The sequence below is a fragment of the Rattus rattus genome, chromosome 5, assembly GCF_011064425.1.
Source record: "Rattus rattus isolate New Zealand chromosome 5, Rrattus_CSIRO_v1, whole genome shotgun sequence".
Classification (NCBI taxonomy): Eukaryota; Metazoa; Chordata; class Mammalia; order Rodentia; family Muridae; genus Rattus; species Rattus rattus.
In genome coordinates this window covers 4,502,886-4,529,840 of record NC_046158.1, presented here as the reverse complement: position 1 = coordinate 4,529,840, position 26,955 = coordinate 4,502,886, and the positions used below count along the sequence as shown (strand labels likewise).

General features: G+C 47.9%; 1 protein-coding gene across 11 annotated transcripts in view; it reads right to left on the bottom strand.

Moving 5' to 3' along the window:
- Fnbp1 (formin binding protein 1) overlaps nt 1-26,955 on the bottom strand; it is a 114,268-nt gene that overhangs the window by 69,308 nt on the left and 18,005 nt on the right. For all 11 annotated transcript variants that reach the window (XM_032902826.1, XM_032902817.1, XM_032902818.1 and 8 more), the window contains exon 2: nt 6,489-6,604. In XM_032902826.1, the coding sequence (XP_032758717.1) occupies nt 6,489-6,604 (116 nt within the window). The remainder of the gene's footprint in view (nt 1-6,488; nt 6,605-26,955) is intronic.

The following is a 26,955-nucleotide window of genomic DNA, read 5'->3' as shown; positions in this document are numbered from 1 at the left end:
TGCCTTGGGGACAGGCTTTCCAGCCTTGTATTAAGCTTTTTTTAAACTAATTAATTAATAAATTAATTTTTAAACACGAATGCAGGGAATCCCTCAGAACACCACCTTCACATTTTCCGCATCTGCTGAGGAACCCAGTGTGTTTTCCATACTCAACCAGCTCTCCGGGTAGACTGACGAACAGAGAAGAGGAAAATATGAGTTTCTGAGGCAGCTGGCTCAGATCTGGCCAACCCTATGAACCACAGGGGACTTTTGCAGCAGATACTTGGGCCCTTTTCCAGGTGCCCTGAACCAGAATGTCTAGGGTGGAACCTAGGAATGTTTGGATCTGTTCTTTTCTTTTTCTGGACAATTACCACGAGACATCTGAATCAGGGTGGGTAGAAGGTGAAGGGTGCTCTCCCAGCAAATGGAAGGCACCAAAGGGACTCTGGCCAGAGCACAGTGCTGTAATGAGACAGACTGGTAGATCCTAAGTTCAAAGCCTGCCTGGACTACAGAGTCGGCTCAAAGACTGTCATATATTATGTGTCAGGGATGTAGCTCGGCAATACAGAGACTGGTTAACACACGAAGCCCTGGTTTGAATCTCTAGTAACACATACACATGCATATACTAGCTGACTCTTCAGTCACACACACACACACACACACACACACACACACACACACACGCCACGCACACACACACACACACACACACACACACATACACATATACACACACACAGGGGTGGGTATAGGAAAGTTTGCATTATCAGACAATAAACAAATGAAGCAGGATGCTCAGCTCGGCCCGTACACCTTGGAAAGGTGTTTCTTAGAAGGGATGGAGGAAGAAAATTTGGAAGCAACTTAGAAAGGACTCTCGCTCCACCCAGCTGACCACACAAAGGGAAATGAAGCCACGGCCTTGAGCCAGCTCAGACAGAAGCAGACTGGACAGAGAGGACACACTCAGGGACAGGGGACCTGCCCTGACAATATCTACACTGTCCCTTCCCGTCTGTGGGATCCGAGGATCTGGGCAGAGTGTGGGCTTGTCCGTGGTCCCCACTCCACAGGACTCGAGCTGTGTGCATGGGGAAGTCCTCATAAACCGAGGGATTCCATGGGAGCATGCTTCTTCTACTGCCCACAGCCCAAAACGCCTAGGAGTTTCAGGACAGGCAATAGCTCGGAATCCCTAAGTCGGGTCCCCTTCCCCAGCTGATTCTCAGAGGCCTATAGGGAGAGCAAACTCAACAGGTCAGCCCCAGAGAGAACCAGAATAAAAAGATGCGCAATGAGCACGCTGGGAGTCAGCCAGAAGACTTCCCACCTCACCTCCTTTGGTCCGTGCATCCAGAAATCCTCACGGTCAACATGACCAGATTTAGAATCATCGTAGACACGCACCACTGGGTGTGTCTGGGAGGGTGTTTTCAGAGAGGTTTAGTTGAGGAGGAAGGATACACCCTGCGTGGGTCAGCACCATCCCACGGTCTGGGGTCTCGGACTGAATGAAGAGGAGGAAGTGAGTAGCATTTACCCCTTTGCTTCCTGACTACACTCACAGTGGAAGAGGCTGCCTCAAGCTCCTGCCACCATGATGGACTGCGTCCCCCTAAAACTGCGAGCCAGGGCCAGAACAAACCCTTTGTTGTTTAACATGCTGGTATCTGGTCAGAAGGGTGAGAAAAGCAACCCACCAACTTTAGAAGGCAGAAATTCTTGCTACTTACATTTTACAGTTGTTCTCAGGGAACAATGTGCCCCTGATCATATGGCTATGAAGCGAAGCAGGAACAGGATCGCCACCCCCACCGCCACCCCCACCCCCGTCCCACTAGACTCCCTCCATCCCCCACCCCCTGCACTGGGGACCAGGAGGAGAGCTCAGCTAATTCATCAAACTGCCCCAGGTCAAGCACACCCGATGTAAAAAGATTTGTCAGGCGCTGTCAGAAGGGGGGTAGGGGAGACGGAGAGGAGGACGAAAACCCAGCCTGGAGAAAAATGAAAACACGCCAGAAAGTAGACAGCTCACCCCCGAACCCCCGCAAGAGTATTTCACATTAGAGACGAACTTAAAAAATGCAAACCTGAATGGCAGAAAAGCCCGAGACGAACAGTATGTGCAACGTCGGACTCAGGAAATGAACTCTGGGCAAAAAAACACAGCAGTGGCCATTGACTAAAAACACCCGGCTTTATCTCATTTAACAAGAAAGGAGCAAGATAACCACAGTGCCAAGACAGGAGCATAATTAAAGGGCACGTTTGGCATCCGGGCAGAGCGTGGATGCACGGTCACACTGCACGGGTTTATTCAGAAAAGGCCAAGTTGCCCACTGAGAAAAATGTTCTGACTGGCCCCAGCCTTTCCCACAGAGGCCATGAAGGGATCATGGTTAAAGGAGAAAGACATGACCAGGGAAGAGCCCAGGCCCCGGGCACGCAAGGCTTTTAGGCATCTGCCCTTGGAAGAACTTTGGAAACTTAATCAGAAGGAAATGGGAGTTACCAAGGAACTGATACGGCTGCTTCATAGAAAGCAGCAGATGTGGGACAGCAAGCCCACTCAACGAACAAAGATCCGGGCAAGAGACAACGGTGTCCTGGACCCAGAGGTAACATACAGTCAACAAGTGGCGGGTCCTGGGTCAGTATGGCCAGTGGAGTGGATGGTGTGTTGGTGAGGAGAGCCCTGGGGCTCCTGTCCTGAGGTGGAGAGGGCTACACACTCTCAGGAGAGGTGGAAAGGTCAGGGGTTGCAGGCAGGCATTGTTTAGAAATCCTTCCGAGTTTAGATAAGCTGTATCTGGAGTCTGGGAGAGAGTGGGATGGTTGGAGAGATACGTCTGGGGGTGAGAGATTGCTCTATTCACAGGCGCTTAAAGCCAGACACAGCTGGGGTCAAGGAGGCAGGGCAGACTGAGGGAAAGAAACAGGAACTGGACGCTGGACACAGGGGCATGAGGAGCGAGGTGGGAGGAACCCAAGAGACTGTCATTTGGTCTTCGGGGGAGAAGGATGCTTCCAAGGAGGACACAGGAGCACTCTCAGGTCCACTCTAGTCACAGGGAGACCTCTCGCATCTGGACTGAGGCACCAGGAGGAGCAAAAGGGAAACAAAGACATAAAACTAAGGAAGCCAATGGAAGACCCCTGGCTAGACTGTGGTGTAGCATATTCTCTCTCTCTCTCCCCCCCCTTCCTCCCTCCCCCTCTTCCTCCCCCTCCCATCCCTCCCTTCCTCCCTGGAGTCAGTTCTCCTTCCACTGGACTGAAACTCACAGAGATCCTCCTGGCTCAGCCTCCCAAGCGCTGAGCCAGGCCGTGCAACTTGTCATCGTGAGCAGCAACAGATCAGGACTAACTGTGAAGCAGCCTTTTGCTAGTGAGACCCAGCCTCTTGCGGGGCTTGAGAAAGAACTGCTCTGGGCCCAGCCAGTAGGGAACAGTTTCTCGGTTGGTTTCTGTATTCCCGCTACTCCATGGGAATAAGATGTGTCCCTCTGAGAATGGTCCATAGCTCACACTGAGATGCTTATTTAAACAAAAACAATGACCTTCTATATACCACACTGAGGATAACTTTGAACTTCTGATTCTCCTGCCTCCACCACCAGGTGCTGGACTCATAGCCCAAACAGAGTTTGCTTTACTAGTGCTGGGGATGGAACCCAGACATCCATGTGACTTAGACAAGCCCTCTCCCAGCTAACCCTTGCCCCCAGCCCTATCAACAATTTAAAAATATCTCATGCCCCAAACAAATTTGTCAGATAATCTTAAAGGGACAGGGAATATTATGCAGACCATTGTCCCATTCCTTTCAAACAGCGGCCTTCGAGGCACTAAAATGTCCCAAGGAATTCCATACTGGGACTAAAAATGCCAGCTAGAAAAGCTAAAGGTGGGCTGGAAGGGGCCAGCAAGATGGCTCAGTGGGTAATAGAGCTTACTGCGTAAGTCTGGTGACCCAAGTTTGAACCCTGGAAAATGCTTAAAGGTAGAAGGAAAAAAATCGACTCCACAGAGTTGCCTCTGTCTTTGTGCTGCGGCATGTGCACGCATACACACACACATCCCAACCCCCCACTCTACACACACTTCATACAAACACATGCAGGCATGCACTCATGCACACACATATATCATCATACACACTATAGACACACCACATACACACCACACACATACATTGCATATGCCACACACACACCATACACACACAACTACCCCCCACATATATTCCACGCTCCCCATACATACTTCCACACACACTTCCTCCACACACATATATTCCACACTCCCCATACATACTCCACACACACACTCCACCACGACGCCCCTCACACACAAACACTTCACACATACACATACTCCACACCCCCATACACACACACACACTTACTTCATACACCCCCCACATATATTCCACACCCCCATACACACTTCACACACACACTTCACTCACACACACATCCTCCACACCCTACACACACACACACACACACACACACACACACACACACACATTGGAATTGTGATGTTGCAAACTTCTGACAACTTATCATCACCGTTCAGGACGCACTAGAGCCAAGACATCAAGAGACCAGTGGCAGGCCAAGACCGCTTAGCCCCACACACTCTGCTTTACATTTAAATGACCTGTCAGGACCCAAGGACAGACTTGGAAGCCTCTGACTTCTTTGTTTCTCTTCCCAATGTGGCCACATTGAATGAATCTCCTTTCTCTGCTTTTTACTTCGACTTGTCTCTTTAGTTGGTGTGACGGGGACAAGTGCCTGGAATTAGCTGAAATCTCCTTCAGAACAGTTCTTTCCACATTCTGCTCCTGGGGACCACTCACACTGCCAACACTGACTAGTTCAAGTCTTATCTAAAACCAGGCAGAGTTTTACTCTGTGACCACAGTCCTGATCCTACAATAAAGGAAGAAAAGGGCTCAGATATGCACCAACAGGAGTGCGCTGGGCTGGGGAGATGGCTCAGTAGGTAAAGGCACCTGGTGCCAAGCCTGACCACCTGAGATCAATCCTGGAAACCAGCACGGTGGAGGGAACCAACTCCGGGAGTTGTCCTCTGACCTCACATGATGTAGCTATGGCATTCCACCTCCTCCACACACAAGATAAATAAATAATGTAATTAAAATTTAAAAAAGAAAGTGACCGACATGAATGGGAACTGTCAGCTTCCGAGTGACGTAGCCCGGAAAAACCTTGGAGATCCACACAACACAAAAACGATAAACGGGAATGAGACCATAAGCAAACGACCACAGGGCAGACGAAGCTCACAACCCAGCAGAGCAAAGGAAGTTGGACTCTTAAAGGATCAAGGCCGGGGCTCGCAGCCGAGGGAACTCACAGCAGGCTCTGAGGCTCCAAGCCACTTGGCAGGATGGAGGCTCCTGGGGAGGCCGGGCTAATTGAGAGCCCGATAAGCGACAAGCAGGGGTCCCCTATAAATGTGTATTTCAATATGAAATTTACTGGTAGCCAAACTTCTCCAAAATTAAAAAAAAATCATTAAAAGAAAACAGAAACAGGGGTGGAGTGATGGCTCAGTGGTTAAGAGCACTGGCTGCTCTTCCAAAGGATGAGGGTTCAAATCCCAGAACCCACATAGCAGCTCACAACTGTCTTTCTAGTTCCAGGGGATCTGACAGCCTCACACAGACACATGTGGAGACAGATAACCGATGTAAATAAAATTAAAAAAAAGAAAAAGAAAAGAAAACAATCCAAAAACCTGAGCCTAGAGGACAGAGTGATGGGGGTAGCCTGGGGTAAGGATGGGGATTTATTTACCTAGAGGCACAAGACCCTGGTTTCAATGGGGAGCCCTGCCAAATAGATCAGAACACAGCACAGCAAAGGAAAACACAGCAAAACACAGTACCTAAAGGAAGGGCTTGAGCCCAGAGAGATGGCTCACACCTGTAGTGCCAGCTCTCAGGAGGTAGGAGGTCAAGGCTAGCCTCTACTATATAGGGAGTTCAAGGCTAGCCTGGGTGACACAAGACCTTGCCTCACACATGAAAACTGAACAAACCTAAGTTAACAGCAATTTTCATTTTTGCTTTCATAAAAATTAATTTTCTATGTTAAAAACAGCTATTTCCAGTGACATATTACTTTACAAGAAAATACCCCCCCCCCGCATCCCTCCCCCCACACCCCCCACCACACAGTGAAATGAGAACAGAAATCGTGCTTGCTTCTGGCAGGCAAGATGGGGGTTGGGGGGGGCTTGCTGCCAAGCTTGATGATCTGAGTTCAATCCCTAGGACCCACACCATAGAAGGAGAGAAAACCAACTCCTTGGCTTATGTTCTAACTCCACACAAACACCCCGACACATACTCCCCTGCCCTATCAATAAATAAATGTCATAAAAATTTTAATAGAAAGAGGAATGAACCCTTTGCGCACATGCAGCACCTCAGCCGTCTCTCCAGGCTGCCTTACCTGAGCTGTTTGGCATAGCTGAGCTCAATCTCCGTTCTCTCCTTGACGAACTTGATGTATTTCTCAAGAATGTCGATTCCCCACTGTGTGTGTTTTTCCAAGTTGTCAAACTGATCCTGTTTGAAGAGAGAGGGGGGAGGGAGTTTATTGTCTCGTTCTATGGCTTCCAGTTCTAGGGAGCCACCCTCCCCATCATTCTCTGGTCCAGGACAGCGGCTCTAGCATTTTCCATGATGACACTGAGGATGCGGGTGTCTGTTGAGAGCTTTACACCAACATTACCAAATTTGGTTTGGGCACGGTCCAGAGTTAGCCTCCCTGCCCTCTCCTCCTCTTAGACACATTTCTTCTATATATAATTAATGTTCCATTACAAAGGAAAATGTCTCAGATGCCAAAAGCTGACAGGTGAGACACACACACACACACACACACACACACACACACACACACACACACACACGAGCACACTAGGGCAGAAGAGACGGCTCGGTAGTTAAGAGCACTAGCTGCTCTTGCAGAGGGCGGCCAGAGTTTGCGTCCCGGCACCCCTGTCAGGCAGCCCACAGGTATAACTCTAGCTCCTGGATATCAGAAACCCTTTCTAGACTCCTTAAGTACCCTCGTGCACTGTGCTCGCTCATATCCAATAAAATAAACAAACTTTTTATATTTGTTCTATTTGTACGTGGGTGCTTTGCCTGCGTGTGTGTGTAAGTGCACCAAGTGTGCCTGGTACCCCTGCAAACCAGAAGGAGGTCTCAGATCCCTGGGTCCAGAGTTACAGGCAGTAATGAGCTGTCATATGGGTGCTGGGAATTGAACCCTAGTCCTCTGGAAAAGCAGCCAGTGCGTTTAACTGCTGGGTCTTCTCTCTAGCTTTCTCCTCTCCTGTTCCTGTTGTGGTGGTGGTGGTTGTTACTGAGACAGGGTCTCACTATGTAGCCTTGGTTGGCCTGGAACTTGATAAGTGACCAGGGGCTTGGAACTCAGAAATCCACCTGCCTCTACCTCAGGGATGCTGATCTTAAAGACATGCACCCACCCTACTTTTTTTTTTTTTTTTTTTTTTTTAAAAAAAAACAAGAGCTAAAGAGATGGCTCAGTGGTGGAGAGCACCAACTGCTCTTCCAAAGATTCTGAGTTCAATTCCCAGCAACCACATGGTGGCTCACAACCATCTATAATGAGATCTGATACCCTTTTCTGGTGTGTCTGAAGACAGTGACAGTGTACCCACATACATAAATAAATAAATCGTTAAAAAAAGAAAGAGAAAAAGAACCAGCTACTTGAATTTGGAGAGCTCTTGCAAGATCGTGACCACAGATCTGCTTGGAATCATGGGAGACCGAGGTCGGGAGACTGAGAATGAGAGCAGGAGGAAGCCATTCTGACACTTGGCAAATGCTACTGTAAGTGACAGATTGGCTGCAGACTCTGAGGGAGATGTGAGCAAGGGGGAAGGGCTCCAGGGTGAGTCCCGGTCTGCTTCCTGCACGTAAGCAAAGTCCACACAGGGAGAAAACTCAGTGCAGTTTGGCCATGTGAATAAAGGGTTTGGTATGCATAGCAGACTCTGCAAGCACAGATGGACTAAGCCCTCAGGAGGACGTCGGGAAGTGGACGGGGCTGAAGCTACAGCCACAGATCAGAGTGCCAGGGGGTGGGCAGCCCTACACAGGAGCAGCAGGGAGGACTGGCCCAGGAAGGAGAGTGGTGGAACAGAGCCAGAGAATGCATTAGAGCATCCCAGGAAGAGACTCGAGCCAGGTCAGATGGGAGGCATGCTGCTGCCTCAGAGGGAACCTCAGAGGGCCAGAGAATGAGGGTCTGGCCAGCTCCAGGGCTTCACTGACACAGGTTGCCAACCATCTCAACGGTTCTGCTAGGCATCCCTAGTGTGCCCGGGAACCCCTACCTCATTTCTCTAAAACATGCAAGGTCTTAAGACATGCAGTATATAACTGGCACCCTTCAGGCGCTCATTCCAGCCCCATCCGAGATATGACTGCCATTGACACAGCGCTGGCCCAGTTGGTAGAATGCTTGTTTAGCACGCAGGAAGCCCTGGGTCCTACCTCTAACCCCTCATGAACTGTGTGTGGTCCACACCCCTGTAAATTCAGCACTTAGAAAGTAGAGGCAGGAGGATCAGAAGCTTAGGGTCATCCTCAGCTATATAGCAAAATTAAAAACAGCCTGGTCTCAAAAAAGGGGGAGGGTGAGCTGAGATGGCTCAATGGTTAAGGTCACATACGGCTCTTGCAGAGCACCGGCTTTGTTCTCGGCATCCACTTGGTCCTGTGTAACTCCAACTCTAGGGGATCGTAGGCATCTGACCTCCACTTATTTATGTGGTCGAACTCACAAACATATACATACAAGAATAAGTAAAACTAAAATCGCCCACCAGCGGTATGGTGGTGCACACTTTTAATCCCAGCGCTTGGGAGGCAGAGGCAGGCGGGTCTCTGAGTTTGAGGTCAGCCTGGTCTTCAGAAGGGGTTCCAGGACGGCCAGGGCTACACAGAGAAACCCTGTCTCAAGCCACACAACCCCTCAATAAAATAAAATAATTTTTTATTAAATATGAATTTATTTAACATTAGAGAAATAATTAAAAATATATTTAAGGGATTGGGGTTTTAGCTCAGTGGTAGAGCGCTTGCCTAGGAAGCGCAAGGCCCTGGGTTTGGTCCCCAGCTCCGGGAAAAAAAAAAAAAAATATATATATATATATATTTAAATATCCATTGTGGAACATTAGTCTTTTCTCGGAGCTGGGGACCGAACCCAGGGCCTTGTGCTTGCTAGACAAGCGCTCTACCACTGAGCTAAATCCCCAACACATTAGTCTTTTCTTATTGGATATATTTCTTTATTTACATTTCAAATGTATATTCCCTTTCCTGGTTTCCGGTCCATAAGCCTCCTATTCCCTCCCCCTCCCCCATAAAATCTTTTTAAAGAGACTGAACACAGTGATGTATACATTTATATTCCCACCTCTCAGAAAGCTGAGACAGGAGGATCACATGGAACCGAGATTTCAAGGCCAGCCTGACCAATACAGTGAGCCTCTGCCAACAGCGACGGAAGCTATACACACTTAACATATATAACTCGGAGTGTCTAAGGGTAGGTGTGCACCCATGAGACCAATCCTCGCCACAATCTACCCCACAAATACATACCCACTCCCTTCTAAAAGCTTCCTGTTGTCTCTTGATTCCCCGAGTGCGTGATTCAATCTCTTTCAAACACAACATGGGCATTGTTGAGTGCTCGAGCTGAGCTGTGCTTTAAGCTCGCCTCTGCACCAACCTTGAGTCAGTCAGAGTCACGTATCCTAATTTCCTTCCTTTTGCAGTGATAAAACACCCTATCTAGAGACAACAGAGAGGAGAAAGTGTAGAATTCAGCGTCCTCTCTGGCTCATAACCCATCCTTGAAGGAAGTCAAGGCAGAGATTCAAGGAGGAACTCCAACAGAAACCACGGCGGAATACTGCTTGCCAGCTCGTTCAGAGACATGCTTAGCTGGCTTTCTCATGTGGCCCAGGACCACATGCCTAGGGAATGGTGTTGCCCACAGTGGGCTGGACCACCCAAATCAATGACCAGTCAAAGCAGGCACCCATAATCATGCCCACAAGCCAATCTGGTATGAGCATTCCCTCAAAAGACTCTTTTCTCAGGTGACACTGTCAAGCTGACAGCTAATTCTGAGATTACTGGCTTATGGTCACCATGTCTAGCTTAACTGCCTTAGTCTAGCTTCCAGTCAGCCAGGAGCAGAGATCAAAGAAGTGTCAACTTAGGACACAGGGAGTCTTATGCCCCTAAAATCCTAAAATGACCCTACGATAGCCCCTGTGAAAAATGTTTATCCTTACAACCAACCTTTTAAAATGTTGTCATAAAAAGCAGGGGATGAAGATTTAAAATTCTCATCACTTTTTTTTGTCCTCAATCCACCTCCCAGATTCCACCGTAAGAAACACCGCTCAGCAGATTATTTATTTATGTTATCTCTACAGAGGAGACTTGCCGAGCAAACGAGAGGGGTAAACAAGACAGTGGGTTTCCATCAACAACCGGAAAAGGCAAATGCACAAGTAACTCAAGTGGTGGTCATGAATGAAGAGCTCTCAGCACCCAGGCTAAGACTTCTCACAAGGGCTCTGTTGGTCAGTGACCCTGTCCTGGTCTAGTTCCATTGCGTATTGACCAGATTTAAGGAAACATAATAGCTGGAGTGGTGGCTCTGTGGTTAACACGCTTGCCTTGAAAGCATTAACACCCACATCTGATCCACAACTCCCACGTCAGAGTGCCCAGTGCTGGGTAGGTGGAGACGGAGGGATCCTTGGGACTCACCAGCCAGCTTAGTCACCCTGTATCTAAAGAGATGTCCATATGGTGTTTCTGAAGGTAACAGCTGAGGTTGACCTCTGACCTCCAGAAGCATGTACACACTTGCGTGCACACACATACACATGCCCCCCATGTATATATACATACATGCCTCCAATATATTATATCATCTGTCTATCTGTCTATCTACCTACTGATCTATCTTTATATCTATATATTGATTTATATCAAGAGCTAGGTAGGCCTGGAGCTCAGGGGTAGAAAAGGTGAAGTTCATGGTTGTAGCTTCAGCATTTAGAACAGGACAACTCTCCCCTCCCCACCCCAACAGCTTTCTCTTCAGGGCCATCACCTCTGAAAGCTTTCCACAGCTTCTGCTCGTGGATTTCACTGTCTTGCTGACAATCTCCTGACACACCTGCCTGACAATCTCTGTAGCCTTAAGTTCTTGCAAACGAACAAACAAACAAACAAACAAACAAACAACAACAACAGTAACAAGAAGAAACCTGTCCCCAAGGAACAACAACAGTAACAAGAAGAAACCTGTCCCTAAGGAACGAATTCCCCTTTAAAGTTCACTAACCAGTTATGGCTTCCTTGGCTTTAGTTTTGAGACAGGGTGGTACATAGCCCAGGCTGACCACGCCCTATGTAGCCAAGATGACCCTGAACTCCTGATCTTCCTGCCTCTACCTCCCCCACACAATGGAATTACAGGCACGCAGCACCAAGCTAGTACCAGCGATCAAACCACGGACTCTGTGAAGGCTAGAGAAGCGCTCGATTAGCTGAGCTCACCCCAGACCTCAACAATGTGTTTTCAATAGTTATCAGTCACCAAGACCATTTTGCAAACTGTAGTAAAGCTATTTCTCAAAGCACGGGATCTAAACAGACAGAAGATGCTCACAGCAAAGCCTTAAATAGTAACAAGTACATGAATGTCGACTGCCTCCAAGCAGCATCCTCTGTGGGCGATGTTGAGGCATCCCTGAAGGGACCACGCCCCGCTGCTACTATCACGGGGCAAGGCAGCCGGAGGAGAAAATTCAAAACAGATGAAAAACCAATCGGCCCACTTACATTCTTGACTAAAATGTGGAAAATTTAATGGGAAGAGATTCCAAATCTCAAAAAGACTCCTTTGTGAGCAAACACTGTAAATGGTCCTTAGAAAAATATCCCAGGCTCCAGTGAGGATGGTGGTGTTACCGAGAATGTGTTCCTTCCTAGAAAAATATCCCAGGCTCCAGTGAGGATGGTGGTGTTACCAAGAATGTGTTCCTTCCTAATGTGGCCAAGGGGTGCAGCTCGTTACCCAGAATCCAGGAGGCTGTCTGAGGTCAACCATTTTTCTGCTTAAAAACTGTGGTTTTCTAAACAGAACTCCCTAGTGGGAAGAGTGGCTTCACAGAAGACAGGCTGCTTCTGTTTCTGTGGCCGTTCTTGACTAGGTGAATCTGGGAAGAATTGCACTCAGCAGGTAGAGGCGGGTGGGGGGAAGCTGGCCTGCCTAGCTGGCCTGGCCACAAATGATGCTGAACTCCTGAGTTCCGCCTCTAAACCGCTCAAGTCCTGGTATAACAGGTGTGCGCCTGGCCAAGTCTTTTCCTTTTTAAAGCAGGGGGTGGTGGGAGGTAGGCTGTGGGTAGACTCTATGGCCTTGGCATTCTAGGCATTGGCTATACATTGGTTCACATCCTCAGCTCTGGGAAGATTAGTTCAATGGCCTTTGCAGATAACTGGATCGCTTCCTTGGGTACCACACCAACAGTTTCTCAAAGAGTAGGCACCGTATGATATCTGCTGTCATAGCAACAAACCATGGCAACAAACCATCCTCAACAGCCACAACAAAACCCATCAGTCCACCTTACACTGCAAATGACACTTAAGTGTCATTTTTTTTTCCACCTGGGCATGATTACGGATTATTCACTGGTGGCATAGTTAGCCTTAGCTATCAATGTGACATCCCAGGGAAGAAGGATTACCTCCATTAGATTGGCCTACGGACACGTTTGTAGGGCTTTTAAATTTAATTACTAATTGGCAGAAGAAAGCCGAGCCCACCAAGGGCAGTGCTATCCCTATGCAGGTAGGCCTGGGTTGCATAAGAAAGCCGACTGTGAGCAAGTCAGGGGAGGAGTCAGCAAGAGGAATTCTTCTAAGGTCTCTGCTACAGTTTCAGCCTCCTGGTTCCTGCTCTGGCTTCCCTCAGGGACTGATTATAACTTATAAGCCAAATAAACCCGCTCCTCCCCAAGTTGCTTTTCCTTATGTTTTATGAAAGCAAGCACACAAGATTTTCATTTAAAAAGTATTTTCCTTGATATATGTAGATCTTCTAAGTATTGACATTGAAGTTACTCTACCATAAGAAAAAAATTGTATTTGCATTTGAGTTAGCATTGACTGTCTCCTCTTTCCGGGTATTCTAATTTGTTACATAGAAGCCAGAATGTTACAATTAGCAACAAGTATTGCGGGTCGCTCTACATTCAGCCAGGAAGCGGCTGCCACCTGGGTAAGAGCTTGTCTTAGAAGAGAGAGCTGTGTCCCAAGAAAGAAAAGCCACCAGTCCGAGGCAAATAAATATGCAAATGTTTTGCTCTACACGGATGTACAGTAAGGAATGAGGTTCACAAGACAACCACGACTTCATAAAACTAAGAATTTGAGCCAAGAGCCGCAGTGCACACCTGCAAGCCCAGCGCGAGGCAGGTGGAGGTTGGAAGATCGGGAGTTTAAAGCCATTCTTGGTTCCACAGCATCTTTGAGAGCAACCTGGGATAGGTGAGACCCTGGCCTCAAAACAAAACAAACAAAAAATCCACCATAGGCAGATCTGGAGAGATGGCTCAGTTGCTAAGAATACATATTTTTTCTCTTGCTGAGGACTGAGTTCAGTTCCCAGCACCCACATGGCATCTCACAACTGCCTGTAACTCCAGTTCCAGGGCTCCAACACCTTCTTCTGACCCCGAGGACTCCTGCAGGCACGTGGTGCATATACTTACATATACACAAAAATAAACAAGGGGGCTCAGACAAGGCACAGGGGGCAAAGTGCTTGCTGTTCAAATGAGGACCCCAGTTAGGATCTTCCATTCAGAAGCCTTGTTTGGGATCCTAGCCCCTGAGAGGAAGAGACAGGAGGATCTCCCAGCCAGCCAGAGTCACTAAACTAGTTCCAGGTTTGCTAATTAAGCCTGTCTCAGAAAATATGTTTGAGAGCAGCTGAAGAAGACATTTAATGTCAGCCTCTGGCCTCTCGGATAGATTCCCTCCCGCCACCACCTCATAAAATAAACTGGGTATCAGTGTGCTTACCAAATCACAAACTTCAAAGAAACTAATTGTGGGATCATGCCAATATACATACACCCAAAACATGAGCTTCTATGTGTACAGACACACAGTAGAGAAACATAAGTGTAAAAGATTTATGGATTCATTTATTTTGAGAAAAAGGTCTCTCTATAGACCAGGCTGGCCTTGAACTCCCAGAAATCCACCACCTGCTTCTACCTTACAAGTGCTGGGATCACAGGGATGTGGCATTATGTATGGCTTGTAAGAAAGTATTCTCTCCATGGATATGTTTTCATATGCTCCTTTGTAATACGTCACGGATATTCAGGCTGTAAATATGTATGAGCTTATCTGTAATTGGGTTGATGTTAACACTTCAAGATAATAGAAACATAAGGCTACTGGAGGGCTGGAGAGACGGCTCAGTGGTTAAGAGCACTGACTGCTCTTCCAGAGGTCCTGAGTTCAAATCCCAGCAACCACACGGTGGCTCACACCCATCTGTAATGGGATCCGATGCCCTCTAATGGTGTGTCTGCAGACAGCTATAGTGTACTCACATACATAAAATTAAAAAAGTAAAAAATAAATAACTAAATAAGGCTACTCTACCGGAACCTCTGCCAACCAGTGACAAAAAATGAAGACAAATTACTGGGGAAAGAGATACTAACATCAATTTCAAAAGCCTGTCATGAAATATTGAACTGTGACTTCTTCTTTGATTGATATTTTGTCCCCATAAAAAATAGAAATCATCCTTCAGAAAATGGCCACGAGAAACGCCCACATAGGATTGTTTATTCATTGCATTCAAGCATTCCACTTAGGGAGAGGAAAAAAAAAAAAAACTTAAAAATCAATCCAGAGTTAGCTGGGCTTCAGTGAGTACCTGTCAAGGGAAAGAAAGAGAGAGAGAGAGATGGGGGGTGGGGGCTGGGGATTTAGCTCAGTGGTAGAGCTTGCCTAGCAAGCGCAAGGCCCTGGGTTCGGTCCTCAGCTCCCAAAAAAATAAATAAATAAAAATAAAAAGATGGGGAGGGGAGGGAGGAGGGGGAGACAAAGAGAGAGAGAGAGAGAGAGAGAGAGAGAGAGAGAGAGAGAGAGAGAGGAGAGAGAGAGGAGAGCTTAGAGATTAAAAGTGATTGCAGCCCTTCCAAAGGACCTAAGTTCAGTTCCCAGGAACCATGTCATACAGCTCACAACTATCTATAACCCCAGCTCCAGGGGAATCCCATGTCCTCTTCTGGATTCTCTGTGCACTGGCATACACACACACACACACACACACACACACACACACACACACACACACATAAAAAAAACAAACCTTAAAAAAGAGAGAGGAAGAAAGGAGAGAAAATAAAGTTCAGCTTTTATACTGTCTAAAAGCCAAGAATGTAGATAATTTAATTCCCTGTCAATCGAAATGGCCATGGAAGTCACAAGCACACAGAAAACTTACAGTAAGTAACAGAGGCTGTGTGTGTTTTAGTCATGGCCACTCCTGCTGTGATGAAGCACCATCACCAAAGCAAGCTGAGGAGGAAAGTGTTTGTTTGACGTGTGTTTCCACTGTTCATCTCTGAAGGAAGTCAGGACAGGAACTCAAGCAGGGCAGGAACCTGGAGGCAGGAGCTGCTCCAGAGAGTGTCATTACATAGTCCTGGCTGGCCTGGAACTTACCATGTAGACCAGGCTAGCCTCAGGTTCCCAGCAACTTCCCTGTCTCTGCCCCTGGAGTGCTGGGATTGAAGGCGTGAGCCACCATGCCTGACTTAGCTAACCACTGAGCCTCCTCAGCTTGTCGAGTTTCCACTTTTTCCTATACTTAATAACTGTCCATTTTCTACCAGAAACTTTGTGTCTCTTGAATTGTTTTGCGGAAGCTCTTTATACCTTCAGGAAGTTAAGTGTTACATTTTGGATAAATTCTTTTTATTTTCTGTGGAGAACGGAAAGATGGCTCAGTAGGTTTTTGTCACCAACTCTGACCACCCGAGTTTAGTCTGAGTCCTGGCTCTACACAGCAGGAGAGAACTGACTCCAGAAAATCATCCTTTGATCTCAACATATGTGATACAGGCATACCCACACCCCCACCCACAATTAAAATTTTTTTCTTAAATTGTTTGATTTGAAATTTTATATACGATTGCTATAGACCGAATGTTATATGTGACCCAAATCCAATCCACCCTAGGAGGGGCCTTCATGACATGAATAGATTGATTACTGCCCCGGCAACAGCAGCCCCTGACAGCTCCCTTCTAACGTCTGCTAAGATCGGTTTAGATGATAAGACGGTGTCTAGTGTCTGCCTGCCAGGAAATGGTCCCTCACCAGACACCATGTGTTTTCAAGCCTCTGACCTTGGACCTTCAGTGTCCAGAAACCGGAGAGATAAATGGTTCTCATGAGCTACCGAATTTACAGCATTTTACAACAGCAGACCAAACAGGCTAAGACAAGAACATTTTTGACACATAGACTAAATGTTTGGTGACCTTTGGGGCAGGTCCTAGAAGGTCCCCATGCCGTTTTCATGCCATTTCCCACTTCTGTATAAGAGCCAATGTTTCTCCCATAAACCTCTCTTTGTGGTTACCTATGCAGTACCACATGGCCCTGATTCATGGCCTATTATTTTAAAGGCACCTAAGGAAGTCACACGAAGCAAGATCTTTTATGAAAATAGCATACAGGCACTGGGGGGATAACCCCATGGATAAGGCCTTTGCTGTGCTCCTGTGAGGACTGGGGTCTGGACCTTGAGCACCCAATTAGAAGCCCCGTAGGTAAATCTAACTCAGGGGGGGTGGGGACTGCAGATGCCTGGGCCAAGCTGGCTAGTCAGACTAACACAGTGAGTAAGCTTTGGGTTCAGCGAGAACCCTCACCTCAGTAAATAAAGTAGTGACTCAGAAAGACACCAGATGTCAGCCTCTGGATTCCACAAGCACACACATGCACACATGTGCTCCCCCTACACAAGAGAACACTGACACACATAACACACCAAAAACAAAAATCTACCTCTGCCTTGCCATAGCCTCATTTCCTCTTTGGCAGTAATGCGTGCTAAAATAGCAGAGAGATTTCGTTTCAGTTTAGTATTTTTTTTTTTCTTACTTAACTTGAAATAGTGAGGCCAGATATTTGCTGGCTGGCGACCTGAGTTTGATCCCTGGGACCCAGGTGGTGTTAGGAGATAATCGATTCCTACAAGCATCCTCCGATCTCCACATGTGTGCTGTGTGTGGGCACATGAACACACACACACACACACACACACACACACACACACACACACACACACACACACACACACACAATGAAACAGAAACCCAAAGCCCAGGGTTTCTTTTTCACTATCTCACTATCTCTTTACATGTCCAACCCACCACCATCTCCCCTCCCATAGGTCCATCTCCCATGAAGTGTTTCCGGCATGGTTTGTATAGCCCCAAATGGGTTCCCTCCTCCTCACTCTCTGGGATTCACTACATCCTGTTACATAGGTCCAGACTCACAAGGCCTGGGTATCCTCCGATCAATATTTGCTGAATGCATGCTCGAGTCCAAGGAAAACTACCGTTACTGAACTGCTCTGGGCATTGGCCATGTGCATGGTTCACCACTCTGAGAAGCAGGATAATGAGTGGCACAGGCTCTTCAGGAAGACTGTAGCTGTCAACAATGAAAGCCAGATGCTCTTGAGAAGCTAATAAAAATCTAACCCATGGGGCTGGGATATGGCTCGGTCAGTAGAGGGCTTGTCTATCATGCACAAAACCCTGGCTTCGTCCCCTGCCTGGCATGATCCAGCTGTGGTGGGATTCCTAGCACTGGGAGGTGGAGGTAGAAGGGTCAGAACTCCAAAGTCAGGGCTCAGCAGTTACAAGCACTTGATTCCCAGCACCCAAAGTGGCAGCTCTCGGCCATCAGTAACTCCAGTTCCAGGGAATTCAATGTGCTTTTCTGGTCTCCACAGGTACCAGGCACGCACGTGTGCACAGACATACACCGAGGCAAAACACTCGCATACGAATAAGTAATTTCAAGGCCCTCCTCGGCCAGTTCAAGGCCAGCCAGGGATACAGGAGAGTGTCCCTAGAAACCAAAGCATCGAACTTATGAAGGATGTTATCCACTGGGCTATCTCCTGGCCCCTGGACATTGCTGTGGTGGGTGGAGCAGAGGAAGGGCAGTGTAGGACAGACACTCATGCCTGGCAACATAGCTTCCTCCTAAGCACTGCCTCCTTTTCACTTTCATGTCTATGTGGCTTTCTTTGAAGGTAGGCATCAAGAATTTATTTCTATGCTGGAAATTCCTAAATGCACACCTTTAGTCCAAGCATTGCAGAGGCAGAGGCAGGCAGATCTCTGAGTTCGAGGCCAGCCAGGACAACAGTCTCCAAAAACAAATGCTTGTTGAAAAGTTGACCAGAAGGGTGGTAGGTGGGAAGGGTTGGGTGGGTGAACACCCTCAGAGAAGCAGGGGGATAGGGGATGGGATAGGGGGCTTATAGATGGGAAGGGAAAGGGGATAACATTTGAAATGTAAGTTAAAAAAAAAATCCAATAAAAAAAAAGTTGACCGGAGCCGGGGAGATGGCTCAGTGGGTCAGAGTGTTCGCACAGCAAGCATGGGAGTCTGAGCTTGGAGTCCCATCAGTGAGTGAAACGTGGGGTAGGGCCTGCAAGTGTTCCTGGTACCCCAACCCTGAGGTGTGTGCGTAGGGGGTTAGGATGGCCGCTGGGTTCCCTTGCTAGTTGTTTGCCTTGCTGGAAAACAGCAAGTTCCGGTTCACTGAAGCCCTGGCCTGAGGGGTCATGAGGCAGAGTATTAGAGCAAGATAGCAGATGCCTTCCTTGGTCCTTCAAGACATAAGGGTGTGCAGGTCCATAAACACATGCTCCCATAACGCATGTTCTCCCTCTCTCTCCCTCCCTCTCCCTCTCCCTTTCCCTCTCCTGGAGGTTTGAATATGCTAGGCCCAGGGAGTGACACTATTAGGAGGTGTGGCCTTGTGGAGTAGGTGTGTCACTTTAGGGGTGGGCAATGAGACCCTCCTCCTAACCACGTGGGAGCCACTCTTTTCCTACTGGCCTGCAGATGAAGATGTAGAACTCTCAGCTCCTCCTGCACCATGCCTGCCTGACTGCTGCCATGCTCCTGCATTGATGATCATGGACTGAACCTCTGAACCTGTGAGCCAGCCCCAATTGAATGTTGTCCTTCTGAGAGTTGCCTTGGTCACTGTGTCTGTTCACAGCAGTAAAACCCTAAGACACACACACACACACACACACACACACACACACACACACACACACACACACGCCAATCAAAGGTTGAGGATGTGCTTCAGGTTCTAGAGTGCTTCCTTAGCACACAAAGAGCCCCGGGCCCCATCCCGGAGTCTCATAAGCCTGGTGTGGTGGCAAAGCCTATAATTCTAGGACCAGGGATGTGGGGTGGGAGAATCAAAGGTTCCTAGTCATCCTTGTCTGGGGGTGGGATGGGCAGGGGTGAGTCAAAACGTTCTATTTTTCCCCAGAGAAAAGCCAATGGGAGCTGCCAGACAGGGTGACTTTTTGAATGAAAGTGGCAATCTGAATTGCTTTCGTACATGATCTCCCTGGGTGTGACAGTGATTCTGAATGTAGGTCACATCTGTGGCATGATTTAAGGAAACTTTTTAGGTCCCTTCTTGTTGTTTTGGTTTTGGACATAGGTTTTCTGTATCCTTGGCTGTTCCGGAACTCACTCTGTAGACCAGGCTGGCCTCAAACTCAGAGATCCACCTGTCTCTGCCTCTGTGCTCCGATTAAGGGAAGTTCCAGAACAGTCAGGGTTCCATAGTGAGATCCCGTCTCCATAAGTCATTTTTTATGACTCGTTTTGTAATTTGCTCTGATATTTAGCACAAATCAGTGAGTGAGGTTTCCAATTAGATCACCGTGGCTGCTCCATCTGGAGCCCAAATTTGCCTTAGAAATCCGGACTTGGCTGGCACTAACTGGAAGGAAAGGAGCTACCCCACAGGCTTAGCTTAGTTTTGTTCATTTTGGTCTTTGAAGGGGGGCGCCTGACAGACAGTAGGAACCTCAGGACTTTCAAGTGATCAGATGGCCACAATCCCAACTTTATACAAACATGGAACTATTTTCACAAGACCTCAATGGATTTAAAAAAAAAACCAGAAAAAAACAAAAAACCCACTGCTATGGAGATTCAGGGAGTGAGGCTGCTGGGCTGTGGTTTCCATCGAAGTTCCCAATCTGAATACTAAGAGGGGAAGGAAGCCCTGGGAATCAATGCCTGTGTGATACAAGCCACACCAACGGAGCGACTCCGTCCCCAAGGCAGAGTGACTCATCTATTTCCATGCCAACTGTTCATCAACAATACATCCAAATAGGTGCTTTGGGGACCTGCGAGATGGCTCAGCAGGCAAAGGAACTCACCGCCAACCAGAGTTCAGTCCCAAGACCCACATGGTAGGAGAGAACCAATTCCCACGAGTCGTCTTCTGACCTCCACACATACCCACAAAGGACATCCCATACACAAATCAAATGTAAACATACACACAAAAGACAGGTACTTGTGTCCTGGGTAATGCTTGTCCAGCAAAGTCCTGAGTTCAGTCCTCAGCACCCCATAAAACCAGACATGGTGGAGTAGGCCCGTAGTCCCAGCACTGGAGAGTTATGGGAGAGCCATGAGTTCAAGGTCCCCCTCAGCCACATAATCAATAGGTACCTGTGGGGTTGTCGTTGTTGTTAAAGAGACTCATTGTGCAGCCCCATGGCCTTTTTACAATGATGCTGGAGACAGAAGCCAGGGAGTTGTGCCTGCTAAGGGAGCAAGGTCAGACGAGCTACGGCCCCAATTCTGTTTACTGCTTTCCTATAAACAAGTGGAAATCCAGGCGTATCTGGTAGGCCTCTGAGTTAGTTTCCCTAACAGGGGACATCCGCACTGAGTCTGACGGAGCCAGCATCCACCATCCGTCTTAATTTGTATTCTCTTGGTGTTCCTGTAGCCAAGGATGAAGGGCTAAAAGCGGCCTGCCACTTGAAAAAATGGCAGCCTTTCAAAGTCCTCGAGCATTCATCGCCTGTGAGTCTGGTAAAGGCATTCAGAGGGAGCGCAGGGAACCCGCTGCTCCAGCTGGACCGCACCCCTGCTGAGCTGGCAGACCACCCCAGTCTCTGCCCACTGGTAACCTGTGGTACAGCTCGGTTCTCCGTCCTTTGAGTTTCACGGCCGTGGGGGCCAGTGTAAGTGTTGTCGGAAATAGGAATTTAAAAACGATTGTGTTGCTGTTCTCAAGTGGCAATGTTTGCTAGACTAGGGAGGAGAAAAGTAAAGTCTGATACAGAAACAGTCAAAGGGTGACTGGGGCTCAGTGAAAAGGGACCTGTTGGAGATGGATCAGAGTTCAGGGCACTGGTTGCTATTGCAGAAGACCTGCCAGCCTAGAATCCCAGTACTTGTGGGGGTAGGGTGGGGGTGGGGGTAGGGGGGGGGGGCAGAAGCCGGGACGATCAGGAGCTCAAGGCAATCTTTGGCTACTTAACAAGTTCAAGGCTAGCTTGGGCGACAGGAGATCTTGCCTCAAAAAACGTGAGATAAAATAATAACAATTTAAAAAAACAAAAACAGAAAAGCAATAAGCAGGTTGGGTAGAATGCTACCCGGCCTCTGAGAGGTCCTAGGTTTGATCCCTAGCAAGGAAAATGACAAAAAACAAAACAAAACAAAAAGACCTCCAAAATCATATCAAACTACGGGTTATTTTTCCCAGTCTATTTCTGATATAACAAAAAACTAGACATTCAGAATAGATGGGTTTTTCGTCCTGAAAATCATCATAGCCATTTCTAGAAATCCTGGAGAATCTGAAGACAGGTGTATGGCAGTGCCCTGTGGATTCCCACAGCACCCTGCTCACCCAAGCACAATAATGCGTTTGTGGAATTGACCTGGACCACAGGCAAACTGTGGTGCGTCTAGCCCAGCTAGCTCTAGTGTTTTTTAAACAGAACCAGAGAGTTCTACTCGGCCACGGACTGTAATTACAGTAAGGTATACCAATGTCAATCCCAGACATGCCCTGCACACCACACAGGGAACGCCGTTCTCTGTGCTTTAGCCCCCATCCCCGTGGGTGAGGAGAAGCCTAGAGGCCACTAACTGCTGGTTTCAGTAAATGTGGTGGTAGCTCGATTAGCCTGATTTGGTAGAGCTTAATTTCCACGGAGAGCAACTCCTCTGGCTTGCTCCAGCTCCATCCCTGTGTTTTCTTAACTAGCACCTGCTCGGCCCTTCCGACCTGTTTAGCAACAAGAGTGCTCCACAGTTCACTAAGGAGACTAAACAGGGCCATAGTCCTTCTAGTGCCGGGGAGGAATTTCCCAGACTCCTCCTCCAGCTGAAGATCAGCTGTCTGCTGCAGCATTCACCTTGGCTCTTCAATTTCTGAAGAAAGAGGAGCTCTTAGATTAGCCCTTTGACATTACAGCCACAACCAAGATGTCCCAGGCCAAGCATCGTGTGTGTGTGTGTGTGTGTGTGTGTGTGTGTGTGTGTGCATGTGTATGTGTGTATGTGTGTATGTGTATATGTGTGTGTGTGTATATGTGTATGTGTGTATGTGTGTGTGCATATGTGTATCTGTGTATGTGTATGTGTGTGTATGTGTATATGTGTGTATGTGTGTATATGTATATGTGTGTGTATGTGTGTGTATGTGTATGTGTGTGTATGTATATGTGTTATGTATGTGTGCACATGTGCATGCAAATTTATTCATATATGCATGTCTATGTGTGTAAGTGCAAGTGGAGGTCAGAGGTTAACATCAGCTATCTCCTCTGACCGCTTACCACTTGGGGACTTTATTGTTACTGAGGCAGGATCTTTCGTTGAGCACAGAGCTTACTGATCTTGCTGTTCTAGTTAGCCTGCTCGCCCTGGGCATTCTGTCTCTACCTCCCAAGATAGAATTACAGGAATGTGGACATCCCTGGCCTGGCTCACTTCTCAATCTTATATTACATTTTATTTATTCACTGTGTATGTTTGTGGACATGCCACCGTGCTTATGTGAAGGTCAGAAGATAACGTGTGGGATTAGACTCTCTCCTTCCATTGAGTGGGTCCAGGGGCTTGGACTCCAGTCAGCAGGTTTGGCAGCAAGCCTCTTTACCTGACGCCATGCAGTCAACTCCCATTCACCCACTGTTGTAGTACTAGAGAGACTAGGCAGGCACAGTAGGCCTAGGCTGCATCTCAACCCTATTTGAATCTTTAGACTTTGTTTGCTTGTTGAGGCAAGATCTCACATTGTCTAGGCTGGCCTCGAACTGGGTATGGAGCTGAAGAGAAAACCCTGAACTCTGGATCTCCCAGCCTCCACTTCCCAAGTGCTAGAATTTCAGATGCACACAACTATGCCTGACCACCTCGATTCTGGTTGTTCTTTCTAAGTCAGGGTTTCTCTGTGTAGCCCTGGCTGTCTTGGAACTTGCTCTGTAAAACAGGCTAGCCTTGGGGTTGGGGATTTAGCTCAGTGGTAGAGTGCTTGCCTAGCAAGCGCAAGGCCCTGGGTTCGGTCCCCAGCTCTAAAAAAAAAAAAAAAAAAAAAAAAAAAAAAACAGGCTAGCCTTGAACTCACAGACATCCTCTTGCCTCCGCCATCCCACCTCCAGCCCCAGGCCTGGTTTGTTTGTTGTTGTTGTTGTTGTTGTTGTTGTTGTTGTTTTTGGTTCTTTTTTTCGGAGCTGGGGACCGAACCCAGGGCCTTGCGCTTCCTAGGCAAGCGCTCTACCACTGAGCTAAATCCCCAACCCTGTTGTTGTTGTTTTTAAATTTGTATTTTGTGGTTAGAAGAGGCCTGTCCCCAGGTAGGTCATGGATTAGAACAACAGATCCTTAGATCGCGGCACTATTTGGGGAGGCTATAGGGTCTTTGGTGGGGGGGGGTGCAGCTTTGCTGGAGGAAGTACATCACTGGTGTGTGCTTTGGTGTTTCACAGACTCACTTCACTCTCTGTCCCTTCTCTGCTTCCTGTGTGTGTATGACGATGTGACAAGCCAGCTTCCTGTTTCTGCCAGCCAGCCTTGCCTTTCTGACCGTTACTGCTTCTTCTCCCTTCGGAACCTTAGGCCGAAGTAAACTCTTTCTTCTGGCCTGGTGTAGTGTCACACACCTTTGGTTTGCTTGTTTGGGTTTTTTTTTAAGACAAGGTTTTTCTGTGTCTGTGTAACCCTGACTGTGCTGGAACTCGCTCTGTAGACTAGGCTGGCCTCGAACTCAGAGATCCTCCTGCCTCTGCCTCTGTCTCCTGAGCACTGGGATTAAAGGCGTATACCGCCATTGCCCAGTTAGTATAGTGCACCTTTTATCTCATTGATCCCAGCACTCAAGAGGCAAAGGTAGGTAGATCTCTGAATTCAGGGCCAGCCCAGTCTACATACCCAGGTCGACAGTGAGTCCTGGTTTCAAAAACAAACACGATCTCTTCTTTCCCTCAGTTGCTTTGGTCACGACAAGCATCACAGGTAGCCATTCCCCAGTAGCTGGAATCACGGGTCTGTGGTGCCACCACACCCGGCTAGAACTCACCATTCTGAAGCAAATCACTCTGTGTTCACAAGCTTGTGCGTCCACTGCTTGCTTCCATTGGTACCCTGATGTTTCCATCACCTTAGCAAATACCACAAGCCATGAGGCCATCATTTCCCGGCCTTCAACCTCAGGCTCTGGCAGCTACCAGTCCGAGTGATCTCTCCATGGATTTACCTGCTTTTCCTGTTTTATCTAAACAGATCCACACAACACAACTGGTTCCACCCACTTAGCATCTCACTCTCGGGGTTCCCTCAAGTTGGAGCACAGCCCGACACTTCATTACTAGTTATGGCTGGATAGCCCACTGCACAGAGACATCCCATGGTTTGTTCTCTCCCGGTGTCTACCGTTTCCTATAGTTTTCTAATGACGGTCCCTCTGGTGAGTGGGACGTGGTATCTTGCTGTGGCTTTGGCTTGCTTCTCTGGACACAGGCACAGCACTGAGCCTCTGCACGCTCTGCCTGGGTATCCTCTTCAGAGATGTAACCTGCCTATGGGTCCACGACGGTCAGTAAAAATAACCTTGACTTTTACTGGCGCTCTAAAGTTTTTCATATAAGAATGAAATGCATGAATCCTGAATCCCACAGCCTCAATTCACCCCCATCCCCTCTTTTCTGTTGTATCCCCTTCCTTCTTCTAAAGCAGTTACACTTCTGCTTCTGGGGCAGGTTTCATATAACCATGTAAAATCTAGGAGCCACAAATGAAATGTGTGTGCTGTATGTGCATCGTGTGTGTGTGTGTGTGTGTGTGTGTGTGTGTGTGTGTGTGTGTGTGTGCTGCCATTGCTTATTATACACTATTGTTTTAAAAGAAATTGCCTTTTCGAGACAGATTTTTGCTGTGTAGCCTTAGCTCGGCTGTGGCTGACTGTGTAGACCAGGCTGGCCTTAAACGATGGAATTGTGGGCATTCTCAGAAGGACTCTAGCTGAAAGTCTGCTTGGGTCTGATCCCCACCCACTACCCACATGTCTCAGCAACATGCCCACTAGGTGAAAATTCCGAACATCTATCCTTTTATGCATTTTCCCTGTGTGCTCTGAGTATGTTCCTCTACATTCCCCTCGGTCTCTTTCTTCCTTTTGCCTCACAGGATACCAGAGCCTAGAACAAGTCTAAATTCAGAAGCAAGTAGCCTCTGCTCTTAGGCTACCCTGGTCACTGCCAACCAAAAGATCAAGACACGTACAGCTCTTGCCCTAGGCCTTGCAAAGTTGTCCGGACTGACTCTGAACCCCTGGGCTCAAGTGACAGGCCTGCCTCAGTCTCCCTAGTGGCCGGGACTGCAGGCGTGCCTCACTTCTGGGGCCCAGAATCCGTATCAGCCTGTCTCACATCTGCAGTCACTCAGCAGGCGGCCCCAAGCATGTGAGTGGGGTGGGGTCCAGACCACAAACATTGTTTATTTTTAAATAAGCAAACCTTTTTATAGACCGGCACACTCGGGTGAGACCCGAGGACTGCGGAGGACACTATTCTCTGTCCTCTTGTGCAATTTAACTGTTTAAAGAAAGATCGGCCTGAGAAACAGGCAGTGGTCCCTTTAAGAACTGCTCCCCTCGCCCCTGGCCCTCCTTAGGAATGAATCTTGCTGAGAGTTTCCCAAAGTGGTTTTACCCTGCCCAACTGCCTTCAGTGGTGTCTTCCTCCTCCTCTTCCAAGACAGAGTTTCTTGTAGCCCAGGTTAGCCTTGAGTAACTAAGGCTGGCCTTCAATTCCAGATGTTCCTGTTCCCAGCTCCTGGGTGCTGGGATGGCCAGAGCTGCCACCCCGTCCAGCTCCAGGGTGTCTTCCCCATCTACATAAGCGTCTGCACGCCCACTTTCTCAGACAATTCCTGGCGTTCTGTCACCCGAGGAAGACCAGGAGACATTTCTAGCAGGCATTGATGATGTTTATCAAGCAAGGCCCATGACTCTCTAAGCCTTTCTGGAATGATACCATCAATCTTGTCTACTTGCTGACCTCCTCAAGCAACAAAGCCGACCTTTTGGGTCTCTCAGCCAAAAAGCTGCATGTGCGTGTGCGAGTGTGTGTGCAACATGAACTCCAAAGGTAAACATTAGGTGGTTTCCACAATTATTTCTCCACCTTATTTTTAAATTTAACTTA